Source organism: Pristis pectinata, chromosome 11 (genome assembly GCF_009764475.1).
Source record: "Pristis pectinata isolate sPriPec2 chromosome 11, sPriPec2.1.pri, whole genome shotgun sequence".
Lineage (NCBI taxonomy): Eukaryota > Metazoa > Chordata > Chondrichthyes > Rhinopristiformes > Pristidae > Pristis > Pristis pectinata.
In genome coordinates this window covers 52,627,322-52,649,441 of record NC_067415.1, presented here as the reverse complement: position 1 = coordinate 52,649,441, position 22,120 = coordinate 52,627,322, and the positions used below count along the sequence as shown (strand labels likewise).

At 39.1% G+C, this 22,120-nt stretch overlaps 1 protein-coding gene across 6 annotated transcripts in view; it reads left to right on the top strand.

Annotated features, from left to right (window-relative positions):
* tdrd3 (tudor domain containing 3) overlaps positions 1-22,120 on the top strand; it is a 75,452-nt gene that overhangs the window by 27,489 nt on the left and 25,843 nt on the right. For all 6 annotated transcript variants that reach the window (XR_007957147.1, XR_007957146.1, XR_007957148.1 and 3 more), the window contains exons 8-11: positions 3,769-3,915; positions 12,974-13,130; positions 16,154-16,279; positions 20,778-21,634. Coding sequence is in view for 3 of the 6 variants with exons in the window: in XM_052026097.1 (XP_051882057.1) it covers positions 3,769-3,915; positions 12,974-13,130; positions 16,154-16,279; positions 20,778-21,634 (1,287 nt within the window). In the remaining 3 variants the exon portion in view is untranslated. The remainder of the gene's footprint in view (positions 1-3,768; positions 3,916-12,973; positions 13,131-16,153; positions 16,280-20,777; positions 21,635-22,120) is intronic.

Sequence of the window (22,120 nt, the reverse complement as noted above, 5' to 3'; positions counted from 1 at the left end):
CAGGATGTTAATGCTATCCCTTTAGAGTTCTGGTCTGACATGCCAAGCCTGCCTATTCTGCCCAAAAGTTTTCTTGATCAAAGTTCTTCTGATTCACGAGTAGTTTGCGTATCCTTTTATTCAATTCACCTGCATATCCTGCACTTCTGAAATAGAGCAACAGGGTAAAAATTGAAGACCCCAGTACTGATTTAAGAGTGTTAAGCATGATTTTGAGCAGATTGGGATACTTCAGATTGAAATTACTCTGGAGAAGCATTGAGATCTCCTCTCAAATGTTTTTCAGCATTCCCATTCACTTTCCTGGTCAGGTGAAGTGGTTCTTAGTTTGGTTATATACACAGAGTGCTTGACGGTTTATTTGATTTCTTGTCCTGTTTGAGATTTAACATCCAGACGTTCCAGTTGCTTCCAACATTTTTCAATTTGCTACTCAGCCCACTTATCCCATCTGTTTGAGGCCAGCAGCTTGCCCATCCGGCCTTGCTTTTGACCCCGCTTGTGTTGCTAATGATCAGCTGTCTACCAGTGCCTTCACTAGAGTTTTGCTGGCCCATGTTCATGGGCCTGTGTGGTCATATACTTTGGTTTCCAGTTCCTCCTCCTCTTCCTCCTCCCCCTCCTCCCTTTTAGTTGATGTAGATATTGAAAACAAAGGTGGTTGAATCAGTTTTGAATATTAGAGTCTGTTGTTGTCTTGAGGATTCCACTAATAGGTCAGATTGAATGCCAAAATGTGATTTGGTTCGGGCTACATCTGGTTATTACTGGTAAATCTACTTGAGATTGAGGCCATTGTTGATGCCTGCAGTATTGATGCTTCTGCTCACCAGTTTCTGCACTAAATCAGTTCCTTTTGACCCAGCAATAGAAAATGAGTAAAGAAGGAAAGCAGAAGAGAATATGAAGAGGATGATAGCAATGAAACACAAATTAAAGACAACCAAGCAACTGAGAAAGATGCAAGAAGTAGAAGGAAAAAGGCAGATGAACGTTGTAGGGAGGAGGTCAAGAATGATGTACTGGATACCTTGTGATGACATAATGGAAACCAGGGAGAGAGAATGGCATTAAGCAAGTGAGGGGATGATGGAAATGATAGCAGAGTTACTGACAAATGTAGGTGCAAGGGTAGGGGGAGATGTGGTTATTTTTTGAAAATGTGTACCAATTTCTTCAAGTGGATCAGAAGTAGTTGAGACTTCTTTGAGGCTCAAACTGGAGTTTTGAAGTAGATTATATCTTAAGATATTTACAGGCAAAGGCAGCTATTCATGAGCATTTGCTAGCACAGGATTTTGCCTCTGTAAAGTTGTGTGCGCAACCTTGATCTTTGGAGATGTGACTTTACTCAGTCCTCTCATCCTTGCACACTTAAAACAACTGTATTACATTTTAACAGCTGTTTAATATAAATTGAAAACACTTTGTGATTTTCATTTTGATTTTCGTGACTGCTTGACACCCTTGTCAGTTCTATAACATAGTCATAGTCATAGAAGGTTATGCCAGACTGCAACTTGTGTTACAGTCAGGCATAACTGCTCAGTTTTGCTATTTGTCACTGCCTGTGTTTTTGTTATTTGGGCACTTTGGTCCACGTTGTTGCTCTTGCTGTGTTTTGTTTTTTTAATGGCCCACATTTCTCCCTTTTGTCCATGTCCCCCATTTTCCCATTGGTACAGTAGCTGTCTTATTGCCAGTTTATTATTTCCCTTCTAGCCTGTGCTTCTGGTCCTGTTAAACTAGTGGTGAACAATATCTTTTCTACCAGAAGGGCCAGGTTTGCAATCCATACTGGTTCCAAGGCTCATTCAAGAAAAATACACTTAAATTGTACAAAAGCTTTTACAATGGCATATTCCATGCCTCTTGATCCAATACCGCCTCATTGTTTTATTCCATCTTTCCTCACATCCCAGTCTCTTGCATAATACTGTAAATTCTGGCAGCATCTATAGGGGATGAAACACAGATGATGGCTTTATTAGTAACCTTGCATCAGAATTGATGAAAGATCAAAGCTATAAAAAACACAGCTGGAGTAACTCAGCAGGTCAAGCAACGTCTGTGGTGGGGGTAGGGGGGAATTGTCCATGTTTCAGGTCAAGACCCTGGCATCAGGATTGAGAGTGGAAAGGAAAGAAGGCCACTACAAAGAGGAGGGGAGGGGTAAGACGTCATGGTAGGTGATGGGTGGACCAAAGAGGGGTTAAAGATGGTGGGCAGAATGAGCCAGGAGGGGCAGGGATGGAGTTGGACAACAATGTTGGTGGAAGAGACAAGATGGAGATTGAGACTGGAGGGTGATAAGCAGTGACATGAAGGCTAAAGGTGCTGGAAGGTGATAATGGGAACCATTAAGGGAGAGATGAAAGACAGATGGAACCAGATGGGGAGAGGATATGGTGGGTGAAGTATATGGTTAGTAGGTGGATGGAATAGGGAGGGAGAGAGGGATGGAAATGGGTGATAGGGGTTTGGAGGTGGAGTTTGGGAAAGGGAACAAAAATGGGAAGACTGGAGTTGAATTGTAAGGGCCAGAGGATGGGTAACACGGGAGGTAAGGGTTACCTGACAATGGAACATGCAATGATCATACCATTGGGTTGTGGACTACCTAGGCGGAATATAAGGTGTTTAGTTTGCGTTGGGCCTCACCCGACAGTGGAGAAGGCTGAGGATGGGTTGGCATGGGAAGGGGAATTGAAATGGCATTCAAGCAGGAGCTCGGGATAGCCATTGCAGACAGAGCACAGGTGTTCTGCAAACCAGTTGTCTAGTCTGCGCTTGGTCTCACCAGTGTTTAACATTTCCAGAATATTGTCTTATTTCAGACTTCCAACAGTTACTTTTCAACATCTCTAATGTTCTTTATTTATACCTGAGCCTCCCTTTTTTTGAATGGTTTAGTCATAACTGGAAACCCTTGAGGCAGAGGCAAACTCTCTAAAGGCAGCACCTCAAGTCATTCTGAAACAAAAAAATACATAAGCTCCGTGTGCTATTGTTTTTGGAAAGCAGGCAATTCATACATTTCTTGAAGGCAAAATTTCCAATTCCTGTCAGTCAGAAAGCCAAACATATTTCCTCACTCACCACCTTTTGTAATCAGTGTCTGTTTAATTTTTGAATATCTCAAGTTCATGTCCACTTATTCATCCCTAACAAGAGTAAAATCTGGGGAAGAGCCTTTGGCTGAGATTGTATTTCAAAGAATCCTATAACCCACTGTGCCTGCATCAGTTTTTTTTTGTTTAAAGGATTCGTTTAAAAACTACTGTAGTGACAGCAACAGACCTGGTCCTCCAAACAGTCACCAGTGGAAATGGACATGGGACTCCATTGGGATGGGGATTACTGGTGGCAGTAGGATAAAGGCAAGAGGTCGGCTTGCCATATTAGGACTTTGTATTCTAGGAGTGGTCTTTGGCTTTTTGGAGCCCATCATCAGGGGGGGGAAAATTATTTGAGAAGGATGACATAAATTTAATTCAGCAAATTATATACTTCCAATGGTTTCAGATATATCAAATGATTGAGATTTATTTCACTTAATCTGAACGTGGAATAAGTCTGAGACCATCTTTTACATCTGCGTGCTTTACTTTTCTGGTGCGAAGTTACGCAGCATAGAATTATTGGTCAAAATTTTAAGTGGAATTTCTAAAATTCTGCTCTTTTTAAGATCCTTAAATCTGCATTTAAATCAAGTATGGTCATAAGAGGGGAATTTTTGTATACTAATTTCCTTCTGTTGTAACCAAGGCGAAGACATTTGGTGGAGGGAACAATGCCCGGAGCAATTTAAACTCGAGTGGTGCAGGCAACAGAAGCAAGGACACCTTCCAGAAGAACAAAGAGGAAAGGAGTGCAAGAGTGGATGGGAAACCTGAAGGAGTATATCGAGAATTGGTAAAGTTTTAGATTTCGTGTATCTTTCATGTAAAATGTTACCAAATATTTTGCAGATTGATTGATTATGCAAAGTTTTTGTTGTTTTGGTTTAGCGTTAACTGTTTGCCTCCTAAACTAATTTTGTTGCATTCCTCTAAAGAGGTGGGTTTTAAACAAGTTGTAAAATCACTTTCTTGAACTTCTTGACATCTATCTCGTTCTATTTGGCTGAAGACTGATACTAAACTCCATGCTGGAAAATTGTGTAATTGTTCAGCAGAATCAGGTTTATTATTGCTGACATCTGTTGTGAAATTTGTTGTTTTGCAGCAGTAGTAGTACAATGCAAGATATAAAAATCACTAAGTTATAAATAAGTGCAAAAGAGGAATAACTAGGTAGTATTCTTGGACCGTTAGAAATCTGATGGCTGAGGTGAAGCTGTTCCTAAAACGTTGAGTGTAGGTCTTCAGGCTCTTGTACCTCCTTCCTGATGATAGTAATCCCGGATTGAGCACACCTTTTGTGAGCTAGGTAACTAATATTTCTGTCAAATTGGGTAACAAGGTAACTATCAGTCCTATTTTTCTTGGTCCCAAACTTGGAGGTTGGTAGTGATGATCCCAATTTATTTTTATTTATTTTTTGGGATCTGGACATCTGGCAGAGCCAGCACTTATTGCCCATCCCTAATTGCCCATGAGGGTGAAGTGGTGCGCTGCCTGCTTGAATTGCTGCAATGCTTCTACTGAAGGTACTTCAAGTGCTTTCAGGTAGGATATAGACCCAGTGCCAATGAAGGATAGAAAAAACTTAGTCGATTCAGAATATGTGTGATTTGAAAGGGAACTTATAGGTGATGGTATCCCCTTGCACTTGATGCCCTTGTCTATGGTGGGAGAGGTCATGGGTTTTGGGGATGTTGTCGGAGTGGCCGAGATGAATATGCATGTACATGCTGCAGTCACTATGGAGAGAATGAATGTTTGGAGTGCCAGTCTGTTGTGAGTGAGAAAACCGATTCAATGGGTCTCAAAAGCAAGGACTCTGAACACAGTCTGGCAGTAAGTGATTTTATTTTAAAAAAAGATGAGCGTGCAATAATGGTAACAGGAATAACACGCGCACAGTTTAGAGCGAGCGTGGGAAAATCGCACCAGGGATAAAATACACACACACACACATACACGACAAACTAGGTACATACAATCAGGGAAAAACAATATGATACCCGCCACCCCTTGACTCAGTGCAGGCACAGCTCTATGCTACTAGGGACACTAACTAAAACGCTCCTAAGCCTTTAACAGAGCACACCTCACCAATGATTTCTCCAGTGCTGTACTCAGCCTGGAGTGAAGCAGGGTGGTCCCTCAAAGATAGCAAAAAAGAGAGTGAGCTGAGCACACGTGGTGCCCTCTACCTGGGCTGGACCCTCCAGCACTATAATTTACAGGGGGCTAATGGCTCGGTGCCAGCAAGGACTAATTGATTACAAAGGCCATGGCCCAAGGCCAAGTACGAAGGTACTTAAAGGGGCCAATGGTCAGGTGTGCACTGATGGGCAGGGCCAAACCTTGATTTGCAGTGGTGTCTTCCAACCAAGTAGTGGGCACTGCTGTCACGTGACAGCCACGACCCTCCTCAATACACAGTCAAACATGCTGCTTTGTCATGGTCAATGTGAAGCTTCTTGAGAGAGTTGTTGGCATATTCCATCACTCTCGTGACTTGTGGCCTCGTGGTGTCAGGAGGTAAGTCGTTCATCACAGGATATCCAGCCATATTCCTTCTCTGGTAGGTATTGTATGTATGTGGCTGAACTGGTTGAGTTTCTAATCAATGGGGACCCTCAGGATATTGGTGGAGGAGTATTCAGCAATAGTAATGCAACTGAATGTCAAGTGTAGGTGTGGAACAGGTGGAAGGAGCTGAATGCTTAAGTGAGAAAATACCCACCTCCCCTTCACGTACATTTATTATCCTTGTTATGTTCTCCACAAAGCCCAACCCTCAGCATCCTGAGGGTTGGGTTTTGTTGAATTGGAATTGGTTTACTATTGTCACTTGTACCAAGGTACAATGAAAAACTTGTCTTGCATACTGTTCGTAGAGATCAATTTATTACACAGTGCATTGAGGTAAAATGGGTCTAACAAGGTAAAAGCACTAACTTTGCAGAGTATCACAGCTGTAGAGAAAGTGCAGTGCAAGTGGACAATAAGGTGCAAGGTCATAATGAGGTAGATTGTGAGGTCAAGAGTCCATTTTATAGTAGCAGGAAACTGTTCACTAGTCTTATAACAGCAGGATAGAAGCTGTCCTTGAGCTTGGCAGTACATACTTTCAGGGTGTTGTATATTTGCATATATATATTCAGGGAGATGTATATTCAAGGGAGAAGGGAGAAGAGAATGTCTGGAGTGGGTGGGGTCTTTGATTATGTTGGCTGCTTTACCGAGGCAGCGAGAAGTATAGACAGTCCACGGAGGGGAGGCTGGTTTTTGTGATGTGCTAAGCTGTATCCACAACTCTCCAGTTTCTTGCAGCCCTGGGCAGAGTAGTTGTCATTCCTAGCTGCGATACATCCAGCTAGGATGCTTTCTATGGTGCATCGATTTAATAAAAAAATTGGTGAGTGTCAAAGGGGACATGCCAAATTTCTTTAGCCTCCTGAGGAAGTAGGGGTGCTAGTGAGCTTTCTTGGCAGTGGCATTCATGTGGTTGGACCAGGACATGCTATTGGTGATGTTCACTCCCTGGAACTTGAAGCTCTCAACCCTTTCAACCTCAGCACCGTTGATGTAGACAGGAGTGTGTGCACCACCCCACTTCCTGAAGTCAATGACCAGCTCTTTTGTTTTGCTGACATGAGGGAAAAGTTGTTGTCATGGTACCATGTCTCTAAGCTCTCTATCTCTTTCCTGTACTGTAACTCATCCATATTTGAGATATGGCCCACTATGGTGGTATCATCTGCAGACTTGTAGGTAGAGTTAGAGCAGAATCTGGCCACTCAGTCTTGAGTGTAAAGGGAGTAGAGTAGGGGGCTGAGGACGCAGCCTTGTGGGGCACCAGTATTAAGAGTAATCATGCCAGAGGTGTTGCTGCCTTTCCTCACTGATTGTGATCTGTTGGTCAGGAAGTCAAGGATCCAGTTGCAAAGGGAGGTGTTGAGTCCCAGGTCTCGGAGTTTGCTTGGAATTATAGTATTGAATGCGGAGCTGCAGTCAATAAACAATAGTCTAATGTAGTGTCTTTACTGTCCAGGTGCTCCAGGGATGAGTATAGGGCCAGGGAGATGGCGTCTGCCATAGACCGGTTTCAATGGTAGGCGAATTGCAGTGGGTCATGGTTGCCTGGGAGGCTGGAGTTGATGTTTGTTAAGACCAGCTTCTCAAAACACTTCATGATGGTGGATGTCAGAGCCACTGGGTAGTAGTCGTTAAGGCATGTTACCTTGTTTTTCTTAGGTACTGGGATGGTAGGAGAATGGTCACCACTAATCAAATGTGGTATAGAAGCAATAATCACTGCACCATTGTATCATTTGATTTGACACCAATGTGACCTGCATGTCAGAGGGGTGTGCTTTCAATAGGGAATCATAAGTTTGAAAACCACATATCAGCTGGGGAACTTAGATGCAAGTAATTAAATAAGTCAAACTATGAAATTACCAGATTGAGACTAAAAACTCATCTGGTTTATTCACATCCCTCAGGAAATCTGTCCTCAACTGGTCTCAGACCCAGAGCCATGTGATTGAATCTTAACTCCACTCTGAAATGGCCTAGCAAGCCCTGTGATTCAAGGACAATTAGCAATTGGCATTTAATGGTGGTCTGGATAGTGACGCCCGTAACCTGTGAGTAAATGATAATATATGTAGTTGCATTACTGGATGATGATCTAGAGAAGCATGTTCAATTCCATTAAAATTTAGAGTTGAATTAAATGATTTTGGAGAAATAGAAATGCTGTGTCATGAAGGCATTGGATTAAAAAAAAACTCAGCTGGTTTGATACTGTTGTTTTGCAGAAGGAATCCCTATCTGATCTCTGTGTGACTAAAGATCTATGACAATGTGGTTGACTCTTAACTGCCCTCTGAAGTAGCATAGGAATTCAAAACTGCCAAAAATGTCAATAATATTGAAACTGAGAGACTATCAGGCATTGATTCGGGGAATATGCCTTGTTGATCCTGTAAAATCTTCATCCTTCTCACTAATATCTTGTAACTTGAGCTGAAATTGTGACGGACAAGTCAACAATAGGTATGGTTTTATTCTTGTAATCATACTGCTTCCCATCAGTGGTAAGATGGACCTGTAAATGGTGGCACTAGGGTATTCAGGGGAAGGGAGTAGCCTTATGAGTGCTCAAGGTTTATTCAAGACTTTGTGCACACTAATAGCAGTGGCTTAAACATGACCAAGAAAACAGTTAACAGGTTTGCACCATGGCTGAGGAATTGATATTTCTCCATGTTAATCAGAATTTGAATAAAACACTAAAGGCACAGAATGTGTTCTTTGGCAAATATATTTTGTTAAACTTGCTGCTTAGAGGTTGTATTGGATTTTTGTTTTGTGTATGTTTTTAAGATATTAGTCACATGTACATCAAAACACACAGTGAAATGTATCTTTTGCATAGAGTGTTCTGGGGGCAGCCCACAAGTGTCGCCACACTTCTGGTGCCAACATAGCATGCCCACAACTTCTTAACCCATATGTCTTTGGAATGTGGGAGGAAACCCACGCAGACACGGGGAGAACATACAAACTCCTTACAGACAGCAGCAGGAATTGAACCCAGGTCACTAGTGCCGCAATAGCGTTATGCTAACCACGACACTACCATGCCTGCCTATTAACTACTGTGCATGTCTAGATAATTTGCATGTATCTAGAAACTAGAGGTTTATTTTGAAAAAGCATTTATCACTTCAGAAGTCATGTGCTCATTTTTTTTTCATTTGAAGGTTTTGAAACATTGTTAATGGAAAGCCTAGAAAAATCTAGAGAGTTTCAAGAAAATGTCTTGTCTATCCCTGTATCTAATTGCTCCTTTGCTTATCAAAAATGTACCTACCTCTGTTTTAAAAATATTCCGAGACTCCCCTTTTGAGGGAAAAGTGTTCCTAAGACTTAAAACTACTTGCCTCATTTGTCTTATTTTTAAACTGTGATCCCGAGCTCAAGATTTTCCTCTGAGGAAACATCCTCTTCATGTTCACTACTTAGGATCTTATTTCAATCAAGTCCCCTCTTAGTCTTCTAAATTCCAGCTGATACAAGCCTAACCTGTCTAAGCATTCCTCAAAAAAAACAATTTGCCTATTCTAGGTATCAGTCCATAAAACCTCCTGAATTGCTTCCAAAGGATTAACACCTTTCCATGCTGCATGTCTATGACTACTAAGACAGCCAGTGCTGTATTGGTTTATTATTGTCACTTGTACCAAGGTACAGTGAAAAGCTAGTCTTACAAACCGATCGTACAGGTCAATTCATTACACAGTGCAGTTACATTGAGTTAGTACAAAGTGCATTGATGTAGTACAGGTAAAAACAGTAACAGTACAGAGTAAAGTGTCACAGCTACAGAGAAAGTGCAGTGCAATAAGGTGCAAGGTCACAACAAGGTAGGTCGTGAGATCATAGTCTATCTCATAGTATAAAGGAACCGTTCAATAGTCTTATCGCTGGGGTAGAAGCTGTCCTTGAGTCTGGTGATATGTGCCCTCAGGTACCTGTATCTTCTACCTGATGGAAGAGGAGAGAAGAGAGAATGTCCCAGGTGGGTGGGGTCTTTGATTTATGCTGGCTGCTTCACCAAGACGACAAGGGGTAAAGACAGAGCCCAAGGAGGGGAGGCTGGTGTCCGTGATGCGCTGGGCTGTGTCCACAACTCTCTGCAATTTCTTGCAGTCCTGGGCAGAGTTGATGTCATCTTATGCCTCGTACAACTGAAGAATAACTGCCTACTTTTGTATTGTGTTCCATTAGTTTTTTTTCCACTTGCCTTGCCTGAATACCAGCTTGCACTAGGTCAGCCAGATTGATTTGCATCTCAGAGCTCTGCAACTCTCACTGCTTAGGTGACAGGCTTTTTTTCTTTTTTCCTACCAAAGTGGATAATTTTACATTTTCCTTTCTATGCTTGATCTTTGCCCATTCACCAAACCTATCTGTATACTTTTTGATAGTTATTTTTAATCCTCTTCACATCTATATTTCCTTATTTTGGTATCATCAGCAAATTTAGCAATCATATATTCAATGCCTTCATTTAAATGAATTGGAAAAGGTTGAGGCCTCAGAACTTCTGGCCTATGTTCTACAACATCCATGTGTTTATACTGTTATCTTTGCAACCACTATTGGTTGAAGAATGGGGTTAATTTGAATGGACCAGTCAAGCGATGCTCATCAAGGCACGTCCTGAAGCTCCACAGGGTCCTGGTGATTTTGGCATTTTGATAGGACTATTCAGATAAATACCCTTGCACCCCACCAAGGTGTTTTTAAAAGTGCATGGGGGATGTTGGAGATGAATAGAGCAGCAAGAGCCATCTAATTTTATCTTTTAAAAATTGACTTAAAATATCAATCTGGTGCAGTATGGCTAAAATAAAAAATATATTTTTTTTTGAGAGGCCCTGAGTGATTTGGCTTATAAATATAGCCCTACAGCTAAGTAATTTGTGCACTGTTGGTTTAAATTCAATTATTTGGACAAAGTAGATGAAAATCTCTGTTGGCTTACAACATGTGAAGTGTGAAATGCTTTTGCTGTGGGATAGTTGCATATCAAAATGAAGCCCATTGGGGGAAATAAGACAGCTTTACCTTGGATTTAGCAGTGAATCTTACTTTTCTGACTACTCATTTGGAGAAGTAATTTATTCTGCTGAATTAAACTTTCTAATATTTTTGTTGTTAGGAGCAAAGTACTAAAGTTGAGGTCCTTAATCTCTGAATGATTCGTGCTTAACAACATTAAACTGGTGCTTGATGGGTTGCTTGGAGAGGAAGTTAAAAGCATTCCTGTGAATTTGGGATTCTGAGCTGCTTTTGGGAACAGTAAAATTTGAGTCTCTTACACTGTCTGAAGTTGAGTTTACTGTTCTTTTCTCACATCATCAATTATGGGATCCCATCTGCCTGCCAACAGTTCACATATGTCCTATCAGGTTGTTTCAATTTTCCCTCTAAGATGGCGTATCCAATGAAGTGAAAACATTGGGTTTAAACTCCTTGCTTTTAAGTTGTATAAACAGTAGACATAAAATTTTGCGTAATTTGCTTGTGAAGAATGGACCAGTTTATTGCTTTCAAAGTCCATTAATAACGCTAACCAATTCCTGATCAAAATTGTGCAGTTTGGTACAGTATAAACTACCCTGTACCTGATCCAGTAACAACCATTCCTATAGCACTGCTCAAATAAAGAATGATGTTCAAAACCTGGCAGTCAAAATAGTGGTTAAGCAAAAGCAGACAATGTAAAGTAAAATATACTGAGAGAAAATTTAAAGTATACATGTGGCAAGTTGAAGAGATTTCAGGCGGAATCTGTAAAAGACTAGCATGGTTGCTAAAATGAAGTGAAGACCATGGACTGTTTGCAGGAACAGAATAACCTTGGATATAGGCGTTGAGTAGCTTTGTGTCAAGTTGGGTAAGGTTCCAGTTATTCACCACTTATACCAACAAAGACCTGAACAAGCTGAGAAAGTTTTGGAGGTGACCTGGTGGAAATCTTTTAAATCTTGAAAATCAGGAAAAAGTAGGTAAATATGAACCAGCTACCACATGGTACATGATTTTGCCCAGGTCAACTTGTAAGCTTTTCAACATGGCTATTAATGGAAACATTAATAACTGATAAATGAACATGAAAGGAAGAAATAGGAATTGATTTGGAATGGCTGAGTTAAAAAAGATGTTTCTACTTTGAGCAGTTTGAGACTAAGGGACAAATAGCATTAATATCATTATCAATATCATTAATAAAAAGAGTATACAATTCGCAAGTGAAATTTATTCGAGTTTAGTAAGAATGTTGAACTCTATCATGATATGTAACTGAGGCAAGCAGTTTGGATAGATCTTGGGAAAACTCTCTAAACTATATGGGAGGAAGGAATGGAAAGTTGAGCTAATAGCTGAGCCAAAATGGGGCAAGAGGAAGTTTGCATGAAAAATAAACATGGGCATGGAATTGTAGGTCATAGCACCTATATTGTAAAATATAGCTGTAAAATTCTATCCAATATGTAAGCAACCATGACAGACATTGTCACTTTATATTGAATTATGAATATTGTGAGAGTAGTATTTTAGTTCTGAATATGTTTATTGGAAATTTTAAAAATGTTGTGATTGGTCACAAGAAGTCTAAAAATGCTTAGTTATACACAGAATATTGTTCAAAGATTGAGTTGATGAAAATATTGCGAGTTCTATTGGATACTTAAGCAATTTGAAAGAGGATCCAAGCGACTTAAGAAATAGACAAGCCAGTATGATTTGTGAAGGTAATTGTTTGACCTTGATTATTTTGAAGATTGCTAATAATAATTGATACATAGGATAGATATCCTTGTCATTGTCGCTGGGACAATTAAGGGTTGTTGCTGTTTGAAATAGAGAAGCAGTTTACAAACTTTCAAGGGATGACAAGACCTCCAGCATTATCAAGACATGTAAAATTATTTTATGTTGTGTATGGAACAGCTAAGCACTTACTTTGAGATTTGTTGTTTTTCTTTCGGGAAATTAGATTGGACTTCTACATGTATTAGTATGAAGTATTTACTATTTTGTCATATGGAATTAACTTGCTTTGCGGTTAGGATTTCTTAAAACTTGTGTCTGTATCTTAAATTAAAGCTTTGACAACTTGGATAACTTTTTTAGAAGAGGTTGAAAGATTGATCTTAATAAACTCCTCCATCAAATATGCTAAATAGTAAAATGCAGTACAATGGAGTTGCTTGGTGTTGAACAGTAATGGGGAGAAGTGTATTTTGTGTTGTTTAATGTTGTCTTCTCTGTTGTAGGTTGATGAGCGAGCTTTGCAGCACATAATTGAAATGGGTTTCAGCAAGGAGGAAGCAAGACAAGCTCTGATGGAGCACAGCAATAGTTTGGAAAATGCATTAAATTTTCTTCTCAACAGCATCAAAACGCAACCTCCTGTGCATAACCCCGTAAGAGGTAAAATCGAAGGAATTGTAGATTCACAATTCAACTTAATTTTCCTTAACTTCTGAATCCACGCTAATAAAATCAAGCATTTCTCTTTTTTTGTGTTTAAATTTATTAGTTTTTTGTTCAGTGCACCTGAATAAGGGTGTTGGGCCTACTGTCAGTGTTGAGGGTATGAAGCTGCATCTTACGTTCTTCTAATATTTACCTTTTACAATGTTTGATTAACTGTCATCAGTAGCTTTTGGAGAATCAGGGTGCACAGCACAAATATTAAGTGATATCACAATTAGACTTTTTTTAATTGTTAATTGTATTGCTATGAGTATTAATTTTTGTTTGCTTTGTACAGTTTATCTGCTTTTGCATTTAATGTGTACCTCTCATTTTTATAAGGAATTCAAATTGAGCAAAATGTTTACAAAATGGGTGGCACTGTGGCACAGCTAGTAGAACAGCTTCCTCTTGGCGTCAGAGACCCAGGTTCAGTCCTGACTGTGGGTGCAGTCAGTGTGGAGTTTGCACATTCTCCTTGTGCCTGTGTGGGTTTCCTCCGGGTGCTCCGGTTTCCCCTCTCATTCCAAAGATGTTCAGGCTGATATGTTAATTGGCTACTTTAAATTGCCTCTTGTGTGTAGGTGAGTGATAGAATCTGAGGCAAGTTGATAAGGATGTGGGAAGATGAGAGAAAAATAATTTGGACTAATGCAGGGTTTGTATAAATGGGTTGTTGATGGTCGGTAGGTATGTAATTGATGGGCCGGAGGGCCTGTTTCCATGTTTTATCTCTCTGTGACTGTATGAAAATCAAATTAAGTTCATTTGGGTGGGAGAGGAAATGAAAATGGTGTGGATTGAAAAATATGAATGTCCTGCACCATGAGTATTTGATTTTAATCTGGGAGTAGAAAGACTACTGGTTCATGAACTGTTTGCAGAATCTTTTACTCTCCAGTATTTTAATCATTACAACAAATTATAGGAAGTTGGTTGTCAAGAATTTTCAGTGAGAATTCAAGTGTTACAGCTCATTTAAAAAAAAACAGGATGTAAATTCGAAGTTTGGATATGATTTAAATTTTATCTTTGACTTTATTAAATATCTAGCAAATTACTGAAATCAGAATCTAACTGGGACAAATTTGGTCTAAAATTGTTTGCATATTATCCATACACTTTGTGGTAGAGGCTGGTGTTCTCTTTTGAATATTAATATTTTAATGAAAACCCTGCTACATTCTTAACATTGGTATAAAACATTTCTGAACAAGTATGGGATAAATTGTACAGACATTTTGACTTAAAGTTATGTAAGGGCTGAGGAGTTGGGAAATAGGAAAAAAGCTGCTGAGTGTTACATTCCAGCACTTCTCTAGAAATGTATATCTTTAAAGGTAAATGGACTGAGTGACAGTAGAAGTGGTTTAGTCATGTGGAGTGTGAAGTATCATACGTAGCTACTTGAAAAAGATCCAGGTTCATTTGCGAACTATATTCAACATATTCCTTCACTGAGGAGAAGTAATTGGATTAAGAATAGTGTTCTGGACTCTCACCAAAATATTAATGTACAAGTAGGAAAAAAAACTGCTTAATCTTTGAAAGAGCATTGTTTGAACAAGAACATTTTGGACTTTGGGCACTACTGATTATTGAGACATAAAGACTTCCTTTTAAACAAGAACTTTGAAAGTGATCTAGGCCATACTGGTGATGTGGATTTAATGTGATGAAGAGGTATAAAAGACTGGTAAATACAGTGACTTTTTGCAAATTAAATTGTGAATAAGAACAAAGTTTCACATACTTAAAAATATTAGAAAACAAATTCGGGACTTATTTCAGAAGATCTTAAATAACTAGACTGTTGAAACAGGTTTCCAAGTAATAGGGGGGATAAAGCAGTACTTGGACATTAACATCAGGGAGATGCAGATTTTAGAAACTTTGCAAAATTGTTTTGATGAGTCAAATAATCCTTAATGTGTATTGAAGGTCTCCAGCAGATAATTCAAAAAGTTGCATAAAAGCAGGCAAAATTGAGGTTATTGTAAACATAACCATTTTACTCCTTTTGCATTAATAAATGATGTGGTGTGGAGCATCAAATAAATGCTCACAGTTGGATTATCCATCTTTTGTGACATTTTCTGATTAATGACTTGGTGTTCTGAGGCACCAAATTCTAGATCAGGACTTCACATGGATGTATTCACTTGGATTAGATGTAAACACAGAGTGAGCTTAATGTTTATATAAGACAATTACACAGTTTGGTACACAAAAGTTCCTCACTGTCTTGTACAACCTCTTTTTTTATGACTAATACCTGTCAAAACTTGGGCATGTTTATCTACATTGCTTTGCTGTTGTCTCAAATGGTCAAATTTCCACTAGTCTTCAGGTAAAGTGCAGGACTGGAAAATATTTGCTAGAAACGAAGTCTCAAGAAACAGTTTATAGCTACGGTACAGACCACATTTCCATCACAGTCCTCTGCCAGGGCATGTAACATCTTGCTATCATACAAGACACATTGAAATGTTTGCTCAATGAAAATTGGGTACACATGAGCAGAATTTGAGTTTTGGAGGGGGTTAATGCGAGGCAAATAAGAAATTTGAAAGTTAGAATGAGATTAAATTTTACATCTTCCACAAAAGGGAACATACTTGGGCAGTGAGTGCAAGTGATTGGGAAACACTGAATGTGCTTGAGGTGCAGGCAGTAAGATTTATCACGTGCTCAGTCTGCAACAGTGCAAGAAACTGTGGTGAAGTGTCACATCTGTAGATGGAGTATAGAAGGGAACTGGTTATTTGAGATTCTGATTAAGTACCATACCAGACGGCTGCTTTTAACCACTGTGCCATTGAAGGAAGCAGTTTTGTTTTTAAACTTTCGAGCAGTCCTCTAGTACATCAGTGAGTTGTTCAAATACACATGACTGTTGTATATGATTTCAGTATGTTTATGCTTAATCCATGTGCTCATTTAATGTTTTTAATTCAAATACTTCTGATTTTCATTAGGGAAAGGAAGAGGTAGAGGGAGATCAAGGTCTGAAGATGATGATGATTTAGCAGGTGCCAGACCATCTGCACCAAGCACATTGTTTGACTTCTTAGAATCAAAGATGAGTTCCTTGACTGTTGAAGGTTCGTATTTGTTTGGAGTATTGGCTGAGGGGAAAGAAAAGCATAAATAGAGTAACTTTTAATTTATCTGGTTAAAGATCTGTTTAAATTAATGAGGTAATGTTGGTGATGAGACACCCACTGTAATGTATCCAAGAATATTGGGTGGGTGGGTGGGGGAAATGTTTGTGAAAAGTTATAGGCCAACAGTGGTTGCATTAAGCTTCCTGATACTCCAGTGTTGTTACTTGCACTAGATTCAAATGTTTAGAACTTGGTGTGACACTAATTTAAGATTGAAAATCTGAAGGTTAACAAAGTGAAAAAGATATTGCAAGTTTTTGAGGTGATCAGACTCTAATTGTCTTGAGTGTGTCCGTGTCAGAATCAGGTTTATTATCACTGACTAGTGTGATGTGAAATTTGTTTCACACAGTGGTACAGTGCAAAGACATTAAAAACTACTATTAATTACAAAATAACTAGTGTTTATTTAAAAAAAAGAATAATGAGGTAGTGTTCTTGGGTTCAAGGACTGTTCAGAAATTTGATGGTGGAAGGGAAGAAGCTGTTCCTAAATGAGGCATGTCCCAGATGGTGAGGATCCTTAGTGATGGATGCCACCTTCTTGAGGCACTGCCTCTTGATGTCCTCAGTGGTGGGGAGGGTTGTGCCTGTGATGGAGCTGGTTGAGCCTACAACCTCAGCAGCCTCTTTATAATCCTGTGCATTGGAGCCTCCATACCAGGCTGTTATGCAACCAGTCAGAATGCTCTCCACCATACGTCTATAAAAATTTGCAAGAGGCTTTGGTGACATACCAAACCTCCTCAAACTCCTAACAACGTAAAGCTGCTGACATGCCTTTTTCATGATTGCTTCAATATGTTGGGCCCAGGATAGGTCCTCCGAGGTGTTGATGCCCAGAAACTTGAAGCTGCTCACCCTTTCCACCACTGACTCCTCAACGAGGACTGGTGTGTGTTCTCCTGACTTCCCCTTCCTGAAGTCCACAATCGATTCCTTGGACTTGCTGATGTTGAGTTTGAGATTGTTGTTGCGATAACCACTCAACCAGCTGAACTATCTCCCCCTGGTATGCCTCCTCATCGCATCTGAGATTTTATCAACAACAGTGGTGCTGTTCCGTTCTGCTTGTCTCGGAATATAGTTTTTTTTCACAAGGTGCTCATATCCACACTATCATCATTTCTTGACAAGACTCCCATCCTTTGTGATCTTTATTGCCTTGCTAAAGTAACATGCAGTTCCTGATTCTCCAGGATTTCTTTATATTTTTTTGTAAAATTTCAAACAAGATGAATGGGTACCTCCTTTCAATGTTCCAAGAACAGATTTGTCTTGCTGAGGTCTCAATCTTTAGCTGTCTAACTGTTGATGGTGCAAATTTTATTTAGAAAATAAGGAAACCTGTCAAGCTATTGCTTGAAGTGAGAATTTATGCAAAAACTTTCTGAAGAAATGATGGGAAAATGCAAAAGCAACTATGGCAGTGATCCATAAATGATATGGTCAATGTCTCATACATATCCAAGGTTACAGGACCGCATGGGGATCAGGACTGTTTATTTAATGTTACCATAAGCCTCATTTTATGTTTTAAATGTCTTTAATCCAAATATTTATTTAATATGACTATCTTTGGGATTAGCTATTTAGTAAATTATTGTGACAGACAAGTAGAGCTCTGACTGATTATTTTTACGTAAACATTGTTGTTAAATATGGATGGCAGTAGATAATGGAATGCTTGTGTGTTAAATATGGATGGCAGTAGATAATGGAATGCTCGTGGGGAATGCACATATTTCAGGGAATATTTCTGTTTGCGAGTCCTAATTATATGTTGTGAAAATGTAACTCTGGGTTCTCTTATGATTGGATTAGCATGCTTTATGGATGTTAAAGATGAAGGCATTCTTCAATTTTTACTGCCAACTGTGTTTGCATGCCTGTTTAAATTTATGATTCAGTTCCTCATATTTTAAATAGAAATCACTGATATTGGAAAGCTGGTAAGCAATGGAATACTAAATTTTAGCCTTCCAGCACCATATTATTACTGCCTTAAGATGCTGCAGAAATCATTGTCATGTTTATTCAGCAAATATGATTGCCATTGAAGGCAAAAGTTTAGAGTTATTTTAGCAGATGATGTGCTTGCATAGGCATGAAAATGAGCCATGTTTGAAGACTATACAAGGGAATCTTTAGAATGGGGAGGATGAGATATTGAATAGGATGTTGTGGTTGAACCAGGGATGGGGCAGATATCAGTGACAAGGATTTGGTTGTTGTGGCAGAAATGATGGCAGTTTAAATAAATTTAATTCATGCAGCTGCATTGTTATCACCTGCATGCACTTGAGTTTTCAAGTCAAGATTGCATTCCAATATTGTTTCACTTGTACATGTCTTGTGTCCCACTTTGTGTCATGGAAAAGGAAGCTTCCCTATTTTGGAGTAGGAATCCAGTTCTTAGATGCGAGTGTGAGGGAATAGTAGTCCCAAACTTTGTTTAATAAATAACACAATCCATAACTGAGCTGTACTGGATGCTATTGTTAACCATTTCAAATGACTTATTAATCTGCTGCTGGATTTGCCTTCTATAGTATGAGTATTAACATTTCACTGAAGTTGTAATCCACTGGAAAGGTAGTGTCTAACATCAAGGTGTTTACATTATTGCAATTAATGTGAAAACTGATCCAAACAAAAACTGTATATAGAGCACTATTCCCATATTAATACAGACTTGAGCTTCACACATGACCGATCTAATTGAAATGAATTTTGTGTTAAATGTTGCAGAAAGATTGTGTACAGTTAAGCTAGTATTAGAAGTCTTGTATATCCATATCTATTTTGCCATTCTGTGAAAATAAGACTGCCATGAGGCCTATTGATCTAATGCTATTTGATTTTTGTTTTGGATGAGTTTAATTTTAACCAGTGTATTTAATGTTGCATTTTACTAAGATCACTGTCACAAATGGATGTTTTCCAGATATTTACCATTTTTTTTCCTGCTGGATGCTGCTATGACTGCCTGATGTTGAGGGTGATGCATCCAAACCTAGATGGGGGTTATAGTTATGCCTCCTTTTTTGGTCGTAGTCCAAACCAACATGAGGTTATGCATAAAGGTGTCATTAACAATTTGTTATAACTATGGTTTAAAGAAGACATTCCACTCCAGTAATACATGGGGCCCTGGTGAGATTGCATTTGGGAAATTGTGAATAAGGAAGAATGCAGTAGAGGGAGTATATCAAAGATTTGGTAGATTCATTCCTGTAATGGCAGATTTCTCTTAAAAGAGATTAAGCTGCTTGGTTCTGCATTCTAGTGAGTTTAGAAGAATGAGCGATGATCTCATTGCAATGTACAAAATTCCTACAGGACTTGGCAGGGTAGATGCAGATTTCGTGCATCTCCAGTATGCATGTCTAGACCAGAACTGACAGTTTCAAAATAAGTGGTTGGTCATTCAGGACCAAGATGAAAAGAAACTTCATCCAGAGTAGAATCTGTGGAATTCTCTACTGAAGAGAGTTGTGAAGGTTCGGTCACTGAGTACATTCAAGGCTGAGACTGATATGTTTTCAGATATTGATGAATTTGAGAATGGACTGGTCAGTTGTTGTAGGTTTTACTTGTACAAGCAGTTTCCTTAATTGCAATCCTTCAGGCATTCACCACCAAGAAAAAAAACATTGCCAGACTAATCATGCTTCCCCTTTGATTCCCTTCCTTTCCCTCACCTCCCTCCCACCTCCCCCACAATATTAAATCGTACTTCATTCTTCATGAGACTTCTTTTATAAAATGGAAAATTGGACTGAATGCTTTGACAATCTATGGTGTAATAATCACTTTTGATTATTGCTTTTGTAGCCCAATGATTAGTGTTAAATATTTTTACTATATAGTGGTGTGAGTCTTCTCTCACTTATTGAATCGACCAAATTGGAGTTATTTGCTTTCAAACCATTGTGAATTTCTTCCAGTATAGAAATAAAGTTGGTGGAGAACTTCTGCCTAAATTCAGTTTGTGGAGGAATTTTTAAAATGGCCACAAAATAGATATTCTTCATGAAGTATAAAAGATTTGGGGGTGGAAATTTGACCCTAGTTGTTTTCATTAAATGTCCACATAGCAACAACTATGCTTTGCACTTCACTTGTGGAATTCATTTCCATTGACCTAATTGAGTCTTGCCTTAGGAAGTAAAGTATAAAGCCAGCTACCATTCCAAGGTACATTTTAACACAGTTGACCCAGGCTGAATTTCTTCCTCTAAATCTCTTTGTACATAAATTGCATGCGATTTGATTGCTTTTATTACATATTTTTGGCAATGGAGGAAAAGAGTCTTGAAACAGTGCAGATATTTTGAATAGTGTTTTCTCTATATTGTTCATACAGTGCTAATGTGAACAGAGGTTACAAAGTGTGCTCGAGTCATACACTACTGTTTGTTTTTTGTCTTAGAGTCAAAACTGCAACCTCTACATCATTCAGGTGCTGATAAAGATATTGCTGTGAAGGGCTTTCAGCAGAAGAATACACCCTGGAATAATGATCGACCACAAAGACATGACAGACCACCTCGTTTTCAAAGGGAGAATATACTGGCAAGGCAAGCTTCTGAGAACTGTGGTCCACAGAAGGGCAGAGGTCCTGATAGGCAGACCTCTTCGGGATGTGGCCACTGGATAGATGATGGAAGAAGAGGTGGCAGACATTATGCTGGGCATGGACAAGTAGTTCACTTGGATAATGAACCAACTAGAAAGGGTAAGGGAGAGAACCCAACAAATAAATTTGGAGATGGTCCAAGTTCAATGGAATTTAAAGGCAGCCTGAGTCAAAAAGATAAACTGGAAAATAATACTCAACAGAGAGCAAAATTTGAAAACCAACGACATAATTATAATCTTTACAATGAGCGGAAAGCCATGGAACTGTCGCAAATGATAGGTAGTGGAATCTCTAGAAATGTGAATAATGAAAAGGACTTCAATTTTCATGCTGACGACAACTATGATGCACAAGTTGTTGGTGCAAATAACACATCTAATGGACAAATAGATCCCTTTCTGAGAAAAAGAACAGGACCTATAAAATCCACAGAATCTGTCCAGTCAAAGTTTGCTGAATATTCGCCGAGCAATAATGGAATTTATGATTCAGTGTCAAAGAAAAGAACTGGGCCAATTAAGCGGGAAAGAACATGGGAAAAACCGTACGACACCGAGAATTCAGCTTCGGCACTGTCGAGTAAAACACAGCTTAGTGATTGGAGACCAGGGGATCAGTGCTTAGCTCTCTACTGGGAAGATAACAAGGTAAGGTTGGTTGGCATGGAGTTTGCTTAATTGATATAGTTGACTAGAGATTTAAATAAATTTTCTGCTTGCCTTGGTGAAGAGTATGAAGAAATGGAAACTTGTACCCATTCTGAATGTTAAGTGTCAGTATTGACCATTCCCTTAGTCAAAGATAACATAATTAAATGCATGCAAAAACGTTGTTGATTTTAATTCAACAGTGGCTCAGAATAAACCATGCATCCTATATGTTTAAACTTTCGCTTGCTCCACCACAGACCAGAATAGGCTGTAGCTTGGTGCCAAATTTTGAATTGCACCTCTGACAATTTATTTTGAGGGCTTTCATTCCACTTCAGGATAGAGTTCAAATACATATGACTGGATGAAAGGCCAAGGCATTGCCAAGTACCTTCAATAAAAATTTTAAACCATTTTTTGAAAGCAGTGGTTAAAAGCCATCCAGTGTTATATTGTATGGTATATGCTAGAATGAGTGAATTT